Source organism: Dipodomys spectabilis, unplaced genomic scaffold (assembly GCF_019054845.1).
Source record: "Dipodomys spectabilis isolate Male_0828 unplaced genomic scaffold, ASM1905484v1 ptg000125l, whole genome shotgun sequence".
In the NCBI taxonomy this organism is placed as follows: Eukaryota; Metazoa; Chordata; class Mammalia; order Rodentia; family Heteromyidae; genus Dipodomys; species Dipodomys spectabilis.
Genome location: NW_024870802.1, coordinates 2,818,763 through 2,833,682, shown reverse-complemented (window position 1 = coordinate 2,833,682; position 14,920 = coordinate 2,818,763). Strand labels below are relative to the sequence as shown.

Genomic DNA, 14,920 nt, shown 5'->3' with positions numbered 1-14,920 from the left:
TTCCTTCCACAAAAGGATGTGGTAGATTTTTATCACAGTCAAAACCATTGTATTTAACATTCAGAGAGTGTACACTGGCCACCCACTCCAGAGCCTAGTTCAGTTAGCATATATGTACTAATTCTTGAAAATAACAAGAAAAAGGACACTGTTATTGCAAGGAGTCATTCTAGAGGTTGGCAGACAAGAAAACAAACAAAAATCTATGAAATAATAAATATTGACAAAGATCTTAATATTCTATTTTTCAGAGATCTGAAAATCATGCTTAAATTAATTCCCTTTGTGTATGTGGGCAATAGGGCTTGAATTCAAGGCCTGGGCACTGTCCCTTGGCTTTGTCATTCAAGACTGGCACTCTACCACATGAGTCATACCTCCACTTCCACTTCCAGCTTTTTGGTGATTAATTGGAGACAAGAATCTTATCAAATTTCCTGCCCCAGCTGGCGTTGAACCTTGATCCTCAGATCTCAGCCTCCTGAGTAGCTAGGATTTATAGGCACAAGCCACCCAGCTAATAAATTCCCCTTTTAAATCATAAGGCATTTCCAGGGAACCAAAATGATAATTGCCTTAATGAAACTGTGGAGTTTATGTTTTCCCAAATCAAGCAATTATTTTATGACATTCACTTATTTATCTAGTTGGATTTTTGTGCACTATATTAGGTTAGATGCATCTTCGAGGTAGCCAAATTAGAACACAGCCATACTTGTTTGATTTACTATTGTCTGTAATCATTTTCTAGCTAATTATAACAGAGACAATATAACCTTCAGGACTGAAAATACCCACTGCTTTGTCCTTTACATGGTAGGTGTGATGGCTTCTGCTTCACAATGTGTGTGTGAGTGTGTACACACATGCATGTACACACACACGTGTGCCTACATGCTTTTGTGGGTCTTTCACATACCTAATATGTACTCTGAAGTGCAAAAAGTCAGCTCACTTTGACACTACCCTAGAAATATGTCAGTCTACAATGAGATTGTTGGACAAAATGCTAAAAGATACCTTCCTTTATTCACTAAAATTTGAGGACTGGCCTGAGACAAGAAGATCAAGAAAGATAAGCAAATTTCTTGAGCAGGATTGTACAACAGATTTGCAAATTAAAACCACTGTGGGGTACATGGTCCCCAAAGATCTCTTGGCTGTCAAGACTTTAGCATACAGAGGGGATAAGTTTGAAGGCTGGATGATGTATAGAACACTATTATTATTCATTGTTATTCTTCATTTCCCATATTGAGGGCTTGAATCCTCTGCCTTAAATGCGTGTTCCCATAAGTTTTTCATATTCATCCTCTGAAGACGACCTTTCCTTTATTTAGACTAAACAACTTAGGGCAGTACTGTCTTCACAGAGTTCCCTGGGATCTCTGAGGTAAGAGTGTTAACTAACTTGTCTGAATATTAGGCCAATCAGAGTGAGAACACTTTGTGATCAGCTCTGCCCTGTGTCAGGTGACTAGAAAGCTGTTCAATCAGAAAATAACAGTACGGAGAAGTTATGTTTGGAAAAAAGAAAAAATCACAACACAGATGTCATTCTTTTTTGATGATTATTCAGTAAGAAAATCTCCTAGACAAAGCTCCCATCGCCAAAGCTGAAGTCTTCGGGAGCAATGACCATTAAGGAATCCTCTCTGTCCAGGAAAATCCAGAAAGATCAGGCTACTATGAAGACAAATGCTCACTTGCTTTCTGAGCCACGTCCCTCCCCAAACAGACATGATGAGAAGTAGCTTTGAGTGGTTTGACTTGTTGACCTCTGTGTGAGCATGAGTCAGTGAGAGTTTTCTGGGGTGCCCAACCCAGCTGCAATTCTGCCCTCTAGAGGACATTTGTCAATCTGTGACCTTTTTGCTTATCACAAGTGGGGCCTGGTAGCATCTCCAGGTCAGGAATGCTGCTAAACATCCTAGGAGACACAGGATAGCCTCTCACAACAAGAGTGCACAGAATGCCAATAGTAGAAGGACTAGGAAAACCCTCACACCATTTAAAAAAAAAAAAAAAAGGCTGCTCAGTGAAACTGAACTAAACTGAACATACAAGCAGTATGTTCTCAGATATGGCCAGGGTGGTTTTCAGTTCACAGGAGTGGGATTTAAATACAGTAAAAGTGATAGCTGGATGTTGGTGGCTCACACCTATAATCCTAGCTATCCTGGAAGCAGAGGTCTAAGGATTGAAGTTCGAAGCCAGCCAGAACAGAAAAGTCCATGAGACTCACCTCCAATTAACCAGCAAAAAGGCAGAAGTGGAAATGTGACTCAAATAGTAGAGTGCCAGCCCTGAGTGAAAAAGCTAAGCCAGAGTGACAGCACTGAAGTTCAATCAATCAATAAGAAATGCGACGAGTTTTGCACAAGAGAAAACCAACTACATAACCATGTTAGTGAATATTCAAAAACTGTTTACACTTTTGCAGAAAGAGAGGAAGAAAATGTGCATAAAGGTGTAGACGGGCTTTCTGGCTACAATAAATGTATCTTTTCATCATCTCTCCAGTGCCGCTTCATTAAAAAGGTAAGTTGGTGGGTAGCAATTGAGCTCCGTTTGATTGTCATTATTATTCATAATATCATTTGTCACCCACTTTGTTTTTGCCAGGGTTCTATGGGCCCCTACTGGTGTGTGTTTGGTATGTGGTTTCTCTCTAATTACAGCCTGAGTCTGAGTTTTCAGGCCTTTCATGTGGCTTCTCCTTTTGAGTGGAAATTATTTTAATTCTGTACAGCAAACGCCACACACCTAATGCAGCCAGGCCTGTTACACACTGTCAGGAAATCTCACCTCGCTAATGAGCTCTCCTGCCTTCTTCGCCTGCTCCACATTTAATGACCCGGTGGCGACCCAGCCCAGGCCTTTCATCCACTTCATGTCTGCCTTGTATTGGTTCTGACAAAGGAGAAGGAAAGAAAAAAAAATAAAAAGACAGGCCATTGTTGCTGCAGACATTTAGAGGGCTATTAACAGCTCCTGATGTTTCCCAGAGCTAGCTGAGTCAAATTAGATGCCACTCTGTCTTATCCATTTCTGCCCAGTCACAGGTAGGACCCTAAAACGTAAATGAATTTCCCTTTTAATTATACAGACCTGCCTTTGGATAGTGGCTTTGCTTTAGGCCCCACCCAATACCTCTGGGGGGCAGAAGGGGAGGGGCTAAGTCACCCTTGGCCCTCATTAGGGACTCCGGTCTACCTCCCTAGGAAGCGAGTCCTCATTGTCTGTACTACCAATTTTCTTGTTTAAAAATGACATGCAGGAGAGAAGAAAATGAGAAATCCTAACGGAATCTGGAGCTACTGGAAAGAATTTCACAAGACATCCGAGACTTCCCACAGTGCCTGTTCCTTCTTCTGAGATGCGGGAAGTAAGAAGAGGATATTTCTCATTTCTTTACTGGCTACTGAATGAGTAGTTTTAATGGAAAGTTATTTAAATGGGTATTTCTAAAAAAATAGCACATCAACTGTTTATCATGAAGCAGCGCCACCAGGAAGGGATACATGCACATGTGTGCACACACATACGTGCATGCACACACCCACACACAGACACACATGCAATAGTCCGGCAGGTGCTGACCTCCCCTTTCCACTCATCTACCTTCTGGAACAAAAGTTAAATAGGAAAGAATGAAGAATCAGGTGGAGGATAGACAGTGGAAGGAGAAGGGATGCTGTTGATAATTGGCAAGCTGCTCCTTCCAAGAATGGAAACTGCTAGAGTTGAAACAAGTTATCCGTGATGCTCACCCACAGCTGACCACTGTGAAAAACGTCACACATACAACATTCCCTTGGTGACTAAAACAAGAAACCTGGGACACATCTGTAGTTCAGAATTCCAAGAAGGAAAAGGAACTCTATGATTTTTCTCTTGGTTAGTACAGAACTTAAAATGGACATGGTTTGAATAAGGAAGCTAAAATGTCTCCACTCTGGGAATCAGAAATAGGTATCCCATTAAGATAAACTGGAAGGGTGTGTATGTACCTTGGCACACACCTGGACAAAGGTGCACCCAGGTGGACACAGGTGCACACAGGGACGCACACAGACGAACACGGATCACTTACGTCGCTCTGCAAGCCATATGCCTTCTTAGCCCACTCCACTTTCATGTCTGTGGGCAAAGCTGTAAAGTGATGGGATGTCGTCCTGTAGCCTATGTCTGTGGCTAAGTGCTGAGCTTGGCGGGCATGTGTGAGGTGGACCATGTCCAGGGAGACGTGGCACTGGGATTTGGCGTCCTCGAAGCCCTTTTTGTACTCCAGTTCACTCTGCAGCTTGGACATTTGCAGTGAGTGGCTCATTTGCGAATCATCCTGTGCACTCTTTGCTCCAATGAGTTTCCCTCTGGACCTCTCATAATCCTCCTTGTACTTTACCTAAGTAAGAAAAATAGACAACCACGCTCGAGAAGCTCCTGAGAAGAGCTGTTAAGCTCCAAGCTGCAGGTAGGAGTGTTAAACAACACCTTTTGTCACACACTTAGCAGAATGAGAGTCTGGACCACTGGCATACTTTTATCAAATGGTGAAATAAAATATCACTGTCCTATTAGCTCCCTTTTCAACTTGGCTTCTAGAAAGCTCTGAGCTTACCTGAAAGCTTAGCTATACAATCAGTCCTCTAGCATTTTGTTAGAGACTTTTTTCTCCTCTAATTATTTAATAATTTTTAAATGTTATTTAATAATGTAATATATATTTAAATGGCCTGTTTTCTGTGAAAGCTATCTTAGAATCATTTCGGATAATAGTGAGAACCTTATAAATAAAAAAAGTAGGGACTGGGAAGGTGGCTCAGTGGTAGAGCGCTTGCCTTGCATGCATGAGGCCCTGGGTTCGATTCCTCAGAAACACATAAGCAAAAAAAAAAAAAAAAGAAAAAAAAAGTAGCAATAAAATGAAAAAGACACAGAGCCAGGTGTTGATGGCTCATGCCTGCAATCCTAGCTCGTTGTCGGGGGAGTGGGATGTGAAGATCATGGTTTGAAGCTACCTTGGCTAGACAAATCTGAGATACTCTTATTTAACCAGCAAAATACCAGAAGTAGCATCATGGATCAAGCAACAGCATGCCAATCTTGTGTGATAAAGTCAAGTCTCTGTGTTCAAGCCCCAGTACTGGCACATGCACACACACACACACACACACACACACACACACACACACACACACACACACACACACACACACACACACACACACACACACACACACACACACACACACACACACACACACACACACACACACTATCCAAAATATAATTGCTGTTTAAGTAAGAAACTCAAGGGATATGGGGAACAAAACTGAGCCTAAAAATGATTTTAAAAATGCTAAACCAAGAGCAATGAGAGGCAGAAGAAAGAATAATGTGGGAAGGCTTTGAAAACTGAAACATGGTCCCACTATGTGACATCATTTTCAATCTTATCATTATTGTGGCCATCAACGGTTGGGGCTATACTTTTAAAGCTGCATGCATCCATTTTGATATCTTCCAGGCATGTGGCAGGCCTACACTGCTCACAGTGCATCCACAGACTAGTTTGTAAAATGTTCCCAGATGACTTTAAGATATGTCAGAATGTAAATCCACATCACTAAGCCCCTCCATCAAGTGACTTTTTAAAAGCAGGACTTTCTCAATGAAAGGAACAAAGCTGGCCCAGATCCTCATCAGACTTATGGTAGATTTCATTGGACTATAAAACACTTATAAACATCATTCCATTTCCTCATAACCATATGGCAATTACCAATTTATCAGCAAGGTACCTGAGATATTGAGAGATTAAACAATCTGCCCCAAATAACAACACTCATATGTGATAGAGCTAGAGTTTTATTGACCTTATCCTAGAGCCTGGGTTCTATGCCATGAATAGGCAACAGTATTTAAAAGAAAGTCATAGAATTCATAGGCATCATTTATCTGTGAAACAAGGACTGGGATGATTACTCTCACAACCGTATGTGGCAAGCAGCTCAACAGGCACTGCATGATTATCTCATTGTAAAGCCAATGTTGTCATCCCTGTTTTGAATATAAGGAGCCTGAGATGAAGAACTGGATCAGATAAAGTAGCAGGAATCCCATCTCTTGCCCACGTGGAGAACTGACTCACCTCACTGGCTAGGTCCCTCTTAGCTTTGGCTGTCAGGAAGGTTAAGGAGTCAAGACGCAGCTCAAACCCTTTTGCCTTCTGGCTTTCCCAGCTACTCTTGTATAGTTTCTAGAAGGGATTTAGGAAAGAAAAGATTATTTCCTGAGAGACTTTTGTTAGACTCTAGGTTGACCTTTCTAGAAAGGGAACAAGGACAATGTCCTTTCCTGGAGCCAAGAGCACTAGATTCAGGTAATTGAATACAACCAGGCCTTTAGATTCCAGTCTGTAGGCCTCTAGGCATATAGACTTCAATCAAAAGAAGCATAAATCAAAGTCCAAAAGCTTTGATGATACTAGGCATCTTTACAGAAGTCTCAAAGACTAGCCAAAGGCTGAACAACACAGTATTTGTGTAAAGTCTACTCTGTGTCTATCTACAACCTCCAACTGCAGGTGACTATACCCCTTTCTCTTTCCTGTCTCTCCAGCTACTTTGATCTTTCCTTATTCCTTTCATTCCCTTCTTGCTCCCACCTCCAAATTTCAAGATCTTTCCTCTGAAGGCCCCTCTTCCTTCCAACCTGTTTCTCCTTCTAGTGCCTACTTACCTAGTGCCAGACTAAAACCCCAAGACCTGGGAGCTGAGTGGAGAGTGCTGCAAAAATAGACCCCCTTACACAGGGAGGAAGATGGGGTCATGGGTGCTTTCACGGATACTTATGGATACTTTGATGTCCAACAGCCACCAGTGTGCCTGCTCCTCCAAGTGTGTCATGACTATTTGCTCAGAGCTGAATCCTAACAACTCAGTGAGGCGCTTATACAAGCTTCGTTTTCCTTATGGGAGCACTGTGGGTCAAACCAGATGGTTTGCAGCCACTGGTTGAGCTCTTACTCACTTTCTTCTGCTACTGCTCAGCTCTAACACACCTGGAGTAGCCACTCTAGCTGAAGTCTTCCCCTCTAAACAATGATCCCCAGTGTAAGCCCCTCTCACTAAAGTACTGAACAGGAAGCTCTCAGGGCGAGCTATTTTTAGACAGTTGGTACAGACTAGTGGCTGTTGGCTTGGGTGATGTGACCAAGTGAACATAGAGCATAGCAGAGCCCACAGCTGTCTCCTCCCCCTTGGGTACCTCACTGAGATGAGCAGCATTGGCTCGGGCCTGCAAGAAGAGAGGCTCATCCTTGCTGATGCTGTACTGATGGACAGATTGTTCGTTTCCTGCCTTGTAGGCTACCTGTTAGAAGAGAGCACTGGGTCAGGAACTAGAGGGTAGGAAGGCTGATGAGTTCATCATAACTCTGGGACTAGAGATCACTACATTAACAAAACAAGCCAGGCACAAAAAGACAAATACCACATGATCTCATTCATTTGTGGTAGCTTAAAACATTGGCCACACTGAAGTGGAAAGCAGAACTGAGGTCACTGGAGCTTAGAGGGGTGGAGATAGACACAGACACAGTGCATCTTGGATAATAAAGTACAACCAGAAGTAGTTCTAATGTTATCCAGTGCATCAGGCAACAGAATTGACCATGATTTATTAGATACTTCAAAAGAACTAAAGGGGATGTTAAGGGTGCCCAACACATAGAAATTATAATATGTGAAGAGACTGAAATATTAATTACCCCCAACTTAATCATTACCCACTGTATACATTTTAAAAATTGTAGTACTGTGCCCATAAATAAGCACAAATATTGTATGTCAATGAAAAACAACTCTAGGGAGGAGGGATGAGAGAAAGTGACAGAGGAAGTGGCTCTGAGGTAGAAAGAATACCCCTTTATATAACTAACTGATGTTAATAAAAACATGGGGAAAATATGCACCAATAGACATATACACACACATATATACATACATACATACATACCACACCAGACACCATAAACTACAGTGGACACAATTCAGGTTAGAGTCAAGCCCCAAAGCCCCCCTCAAATTTCTTTAGAAAGGAAAACTAGTGAGGGACCAGTCAGAATGCGGTAACAGGGTATTTGGTTGTTGTTGAAGTCTACTCTAAATAATACCCATGGAGCCATATTGCTCTGCCTCCTATATGTGAGCTCCAACGAACATGACCCACACATAGGCATAGACGAATGTTGTCCTCATCAAAGATAAGCGTCTACTGAATCCAGAATTGTAGAGTCTCTGGTGAGAGACAGAAGAAAGACAAAAAAAAAAAGGAACTAAGGAATACTGACAGCCAAAAGAGGAATAAGGCCATTCTTCCATCTGTCTCTAATAACTGGAGGGGGAAAATAGAGTGGATAGAGCAGGGAGGACTGGGTGTTCCAGTCCCAGAAACAGCCTGAGCGTATGAGGAAAGCTATTTAAAAGAAAGCTCTTTGGTTCCTGACTGCGTAGGCAGCACCTGCTGCTGTCTCGGGAGGCTCCCAGGCCCATGACACAGCACACTGGCAGCACAAGGGCAGCCCAGGACTCACCCCACTCTGCAGCTCCTGGCTCTTCTTGGCGTGCTCCATCTGGGAGCTATCAGCCACACTTGTGAACTTCAGCTCGTCAACCCTCTGCCGGTAGTTTTTCTGTTTCCAAAGTAAAGGGACCCCGTGGCATTAGGATAGGCTATTTTTCCCCACCACAAACATGCCCATACTCAGATGCTGTGTGTGTGGCCCAAGCAGCTCCCCAAAGGGAATAACCTTGTTGGTCCTATAGCTTAAACAGAATCACAGCCCCAAGTTAGCCTACCGGATTTTATTGCTTTTACTGTTCTAATGTCATCACATTTCACCATGTATAATGGAAAGCTCCCAGTTTATAAATCTAGGTTTGATATAGCAAAGTGGATTTGGACTTGAACTTGGACTTTACAATCATCAAGCCCATCACTCTCCAGCTTCAAGACATCGGGCAAGTCACTTGATGGGATTCACTCTTCTGCTTTCTCACTTTCCAGACCTCTAAGTTCTTAGTTTCCTTGTGTTCCCCATCTCACAACTGGTAAATTTTCAAAGGTGCTAATTCTCCCCCCCCCCCCCACCCTTCAGGCCTTTTTGTCTTTCTTGTTTCTCTTTTTTTTTCCACTAAAGTTGCCAAGTGAAGGGGAAAGATAAAAATAAAAGTAAGAAAGATAAGAATAAATTTGCCAGGACGGATGGCAAGTTGAAGCAATAGCTCCACATGGTGGAAGATCACGGCCTGGTGCCAGCAAAACTCCCTGTGCCGTCAGTAAGAGTATCCTAGTCCTAACTAAATCTCAAACAGTGATCAGGACATTGGGAACTCCCAAGTTCCTACTTTTAAGGAAACAAAAAAATTCTAGAGAAAATATTCTCCAGAAACTTTTAGTTCTCTTTCCTATTTTCTGTGTTGAATGGGAACACTTCACTATGAACTTTTATTTTATTTTTTATTTTTGGGTCCGATCGTGGGGCCTGAACTCTCAGCCTGGGCTCTGTCCCTCAGCTCTTCAACTCAAGGCTAGCACTCTACCACTTGAGCCACAACACCACTTCTGGCTTTTTTCTTTTTGCTTATGTGGTGATGAGGAATCAAACCCAGGGCCTCATGCATGCAAGGCAAGCGCTCTACCACTGAGCCACCTTCCCAGCCCATCACTACGAACTTTTAAAAAGTTACTTAGCCCTTTCATTGTTGGAAATTCCCAAGGATCTCAGAGTCTACAGCGATCAAATAAATTATAAGTACTTATAGAGGAGCCACAAATCCATTTGGGGATATAAGAAATGCAAGGGACATAAGATCTTCCTGTCCTCGAAGAGCTTAAAAATTATTAATCAGCACACGAAGTGAGACAGAAACTGACCCTGCTGGGGCTGGAGGATCAAGGGCCTATCTCCTCACCCAGCACCTACACTGCTGCTCCCCATCCAAGGCGGTCGCTCTTGTGCTCCACCCGGTTTCAGCTGGTCTCAAAGAAGTTAGATAATAGGAATTCCAAAGGATTCATCTTTACTTTCTACTTTACTTATATAATTCTAAATTTAAATATGTCTTTGTCTGGGAGAAGGTGAGTGCAGGGAAAAGAATAAATTATAAAACATGATCTGTGGATGCAATATTGTCCAGAGGCTGAGAGCTGAGGCAGTGGGTCACAAATAATAACGGATGCCAGCTCTACCAGTTACTTGAAAAGTCACTTAGGTCTCATTTTCCCCACGTGTAACACAGAACCATTTGAATGATCATCACAGTACCTATTCTCATAAGGAGAGTTGTGACCTATAAATAGCAACGCAAATTAACACACTCCCGGTAGGTAATCAATCAGCTCTCCACCATGAAGTAATTATCATGGGTTTCATAAATGGTGGCTACTTTATTATCATCATTTGCAAGACATATGCTGACTCAGCCTCCCTGGCCCTGAAGCAAAAATCTCCCTTGAAGATCACAAAGTTCCTGAAATAGTCACGTTTCCAAATGCAGTGTCCTTCACAAGTCCTGCTTGCTGCCAAAGTCAGATTTCCATTGCATAAAGCACTGCACAGGCTTAGAAATTCAGGGGCCCTGGGAGTATTCTATTTAACCTTGTCATTTTTCCTAGGAGAGGGTCAGGAAGGTGAAGTGTCTTGACCATAGTCTGCCGTGAGTTTAAGGCACATTTGATGACTGACAAGGAGTCACATACTACTCATACAACAAATCCAACACAGGTTGAAATGCTTGGGAAGGGTTTCAGATTCACAGTCAGGTATTTTTTCTTCAGATTTTGAAATATAAAATGAGATATCAGGAAGGGATCCAAGTCTTAATTCATTAACATTTCACATACTATATATATGTGGCCTCCAGGTAATTTTACATGATATTTTGGAGGGTATGAAGTGACATTTCATGGTGTAGCGTTTTCTACTCGTGACTTGATGGTACTCAAAAAGTTTTGCCTTTTGGAGCATTTCAGATTTTAGATTTTCAGACTAAGGATGTTCAGTCTATATGGTCTTTCTATATAAGATTATTCTTTGGATAAAACAGCTTCTTAAATGGCTAGGCTTCTTTAAAACATCTTCCCAGGAAGCTTAAGCTTGGAAAACTGGCTCAGTGTACATTAGAGGTACAAATACCACCCCTTGGTAATTCACACTCAAAACAAAGGCTCCTAGAATGGGAAAGGGCAATCATATGGAAAGGTCACTCTGCGACTCAGGGGCTCAGAACCCTGGAAGCCAGGGCCCTAAGTTCAGGTTACCTCGCTGACCAGCTGACCAGCCTTCTTGGCCTGTTGCAAGTTGAGACTCCCCTCAGTCAGCCACGCAACTCCCTTCATCCATGCCAGGTCAGCTTTGTACTGCAGCTACAAGAGAAACAGCACCAAGATCCTACCAGATATGTGGGTGCAGGGGGGTAAGGATTGATGGGAGGTTAAGAAATTTTTGATCCTGTATTAGTCTACCAGAGAACTGCTTCCTGATTTCTCCTGAGAAATAAAGCTGGGCCCATCTGGTACAGAGGACAATATGTTCTACCTTAGTGTTAAAACAACACAACCTGACAGACAAACATTGCTTTTTTTTAAACTAAGAACCCTCTTTGCCAACCTGTTAAGTTCATAGCATTTGCTTCCCCTTTGCCTATGCCTTGCCCTTTATCGGCACATCTTTCCTTTTACAATGGTTCTGAACCCTACCTTCATTCTCCAGTCTGCATTGTCTTGCCTCTGCCTCTACCTCCCCACCTGTCTTCACTGGGCCCAGCATCTCTCTACTTATTTCTAATCCTCTGAGTTATGTAATAGACTCATGCAAGGTCCAAAATCACTCAAGCATGTGTCTAATTGCAAGATGCATAGAAAAATCTGGCAGGGAATAAGGGATTACCTCACTCTGGAGCCCATAGGCTTTCTTAGCCCACTGAGTCTTCATATCTTCAGGCAGCACAGTGTATTCATGCAATTTCTTCCTATAGTCCAGGTCACTGGCAAGAGCTTGGGCCTTCTTAGCATGCCTGATATTCACCATATCCATGGGCAGGTGAAAGTGAGTCTTAATCTCTTCAAAGCCTTTCTTATATTCAACCTTGAATGCACCAAAATAAAGACCATTGGTTACACTTCTGCTCTTGAAGGAGAAACTGACAATGCTGGAAGATTCCCAGGCTCTGGGGAGGAACTGGCACTTGGGACAAGGTCCGGTCTGTCAGTTGTGGCCCAGGTCCTGGCTCTACAAGGCAGGATGACAGGGGGGCTGTGGTTCTCACACTGCCTAGTCTCTGGAAGGACTGTTGCTCACTAATGCTAACTCTTTTCTCTTGAAAGGGGAGGTCACAATCTGTGGTTCCTACAGAAGCTTCAAGAGGCAGAGGGGCAAAGATTGGGCTGCAGAGTCCAGCAAGCATGAGTTCCAACTTGATCTCTCCTTTACCAGCTGGGAAACCTCTGCATTGTGACTTTACTTCCTAGAGGGCCTATTTCCCAAGAAGGAACTGTTACAATGAATGAATAAAACAGTAGCAAAAATGTGTTTAGTATAAGGACTATACAAACACATAGCAAGTATGTGATACATACAAACCATCAGGATCACAGTGACGATGGTGATATTGGTGGTATTATGGTGGTGACAGTGGTAATGATGGCAGATCTTGGTGATGGTAATTATGATGATTGATAGATGGCGGTGGTGGTGATGATGATGTGGTGGTAGTGATGATGGCCATGATGGTGATGATGGTTATGATGGTGGTGATAATAGTGATGGTTGAAGTGATGGATAGGGGGTGATATTGGTGATAATAGTGGTGAGATAGTGGTGGTCCTGGTGGTTATTTTATGTTCTGGGAAAGCTAGTGTGTGACAATAGAAGGAGTGTGTTGTCAGGTAGAAGGAGTTCTGGAATGCAGCCCCTCTCCTACTATCACTGCCCACCACATGACCTCGAAAAAGACACCATCTATTAGCTCCCAGTTGCTTCAACTGCAAATATAAAATCTGAATTTATTTCTCTAAACAGAAGCTAAATTCTCAAGTGCCTCGTTATGCTTCACAATTATGTATTTCATAAAGCTTGTCCTGTCACACATTCAAAATGGCAACCCAGGTGCCAACTCCAATTATTCCAGTTTATTCCAATTAAACCATAGCTTCCCAGTGACTTTTCAGATAGTTACGTCCAACTGCACCATCAGAGCCGCATACATAGCATAAAGCAGGAACTAAGTACTCGTGTGTCCTTTGATCTGCTCTGCATTGTCAGGGAAGACTTGATAAAAAACTGATGTGTCCTTCTAGCCAGAACTCTCCTTCCCCAAAGGAGAGTTTCTTTTGGTAAATGGCATTCACCAAGGTTAATCTCTGGCTACTACAGTTGTTTATAAACAGTATCATTCTGATTGACAGGAACTTGGGATGCTCTGGTTGTTTTCTCAAATACTCTGAATAGCATGTGAGTGACCACAGGATTTATCTAGAACATTGTCACAATAAACAGGATGCATGTTACCTAATTCCTTACTGTGGGTTGAATATGATCAGTCTCCACCGAAACACATATTGAGCTGTAATTCCTTCATGCAGCAGAATTGGGAAATGGGGATTCGTGGGATGTTTTTGTGATTGGAGACAGAGTCCTTGCAAATCAATCAATCAATCAATGGTGGCTGTACAGGAGTGAAATGAGTCCTTGATCTCATGGAATTCGATTAGTTATCATGAGAACAGGTTATTATAAAGCAAAGCTACCTCTTTTGGATGCTCTCTGTCTGTCTCTGTCTCCCTGTCTGACTGTTGGTCTGTCTCTTCCCTGCATGCATGCACGTGCACTTGCTCTCTTCATGCTGGTACTGGTGCTCGAACTCAGGGTCTCACACTATGAGTTGGCTTTTTCGCTCATAGCTGGCACTCTACCAACTTGAACCACACCTCCCATTCCTGCTTTTTTGCTGGTTAATTGGGGATAAGAGTCTTACAGATTTGTCTGCCCAAGCTGGCTCTGGATGCTCAGATCTCAACCTCCTGAGTAGTTAGGATTATAGGCGTGAGCCAACAGTATCTGGTGTGGTGTTCTTTTGCAACCACCTAACTGCTCTTCCATTATGTTCCACCTCTTATAAAATGAGGCCCTAAGGAGATGTGGTTGCCTGATCTTGGAATATCCAGCCTCAGGAACTACACATCAACACTAATCAATCTCTATTTAGAAAGTACCCATCTCAATCATTCTGTGAAGACAACAGTAAATAGTTTAAGACAATCTTATCAGAGCTATGCCCCTCCAGGGAAGAACTTGTTCTTCACTGTTCATGTTAGCAGTCTAAGCACTTCACATGGAGTTTTGTCCATAGTAACAGCTCATCGTACAATGTGCCATAAATAAATGTGACCGAACACCTTTTACCCTAATCAGTTGATACTGTCATCCTTAGGGACATAGTCCTCATGTACTTTATAAGAATTGTATGGTTCATTACAGAAAGGAGATAAACTTCTTAGACAAGCCAAGGAAAAAAAAAAGGTGCAGATGAAAGTCAGTAAAAAAGAAACTGTCCCAAGTGGCAAAAGCCCAGGAACAACTTTTAAAGTGATACAACCACACGTGGAATGGCTGGGAGCTAGAAAGAGTTTACCTCGCTGCTCATCTTGGCCACCTGCAGAGAGTGCAGAAGCTTTGAGTCAGTTGTTCCCATGACTTTTCCTTTTGTCTTTTCATATTCTTCTCTGTATTTAATCTTGAGAGAAAGAAGAAAGTCTACAGTGAGTATGAGACCAACTTTTCTGTCTTAGGAGCCCTGGTTTAACAAATGCAAAGAGAACAATTCTGAAAGAAAAAAAACAGACCACAAAA

At 42.5% G+C, this 14,920-nt stretch overlaps 1 protein-coding gene across 1 annotated transcript in view; it reads right to left on the bottom strand.

Annotated features, from left to right (window-relative positions):
- LOC122115833 (nebulin related anchoring protein) overlaps positions 1-14,920 on the bottom strand; it is a 68,820-nt gene that overhangs the window by 26,645 nt on the left and 27,255 nt on the right. Inside the window, exons 17-24 of the mRNA XM_042689394.1 lie at positions 14,703-14,804; positions 11,960-12,157; positions 11,332-11,436; positions 8,603-8,701; positions 7,276-7,380; positions 6,158-6,265; positions 4,097-4,408; positions 2,809-2,913 (exon numbers count right to left, since the gene is read on the bottom strand). Of these exons, the coding sequence (XP_042545328.1) occupies positions 2,809-2,913; positions 4,097-4,408; positions 6,158-6,265; positions 7,276-7,380; positions 8,603-8,701; positions 11,332-11,436; positions 11,960-12,157; positions 14,703-14,804 (1,134 nt within the window). The remainder of the gene's footprint in view (positions 1-2,808; positions 2,914-4,096; positions 4,409-6,157; positions 6,266-7,275; positions 7,381-8,602; positions 8,702-11,331; positions 11,437-11,959; positions 12,158-14,702; positions 14,805-14,920) is intronic.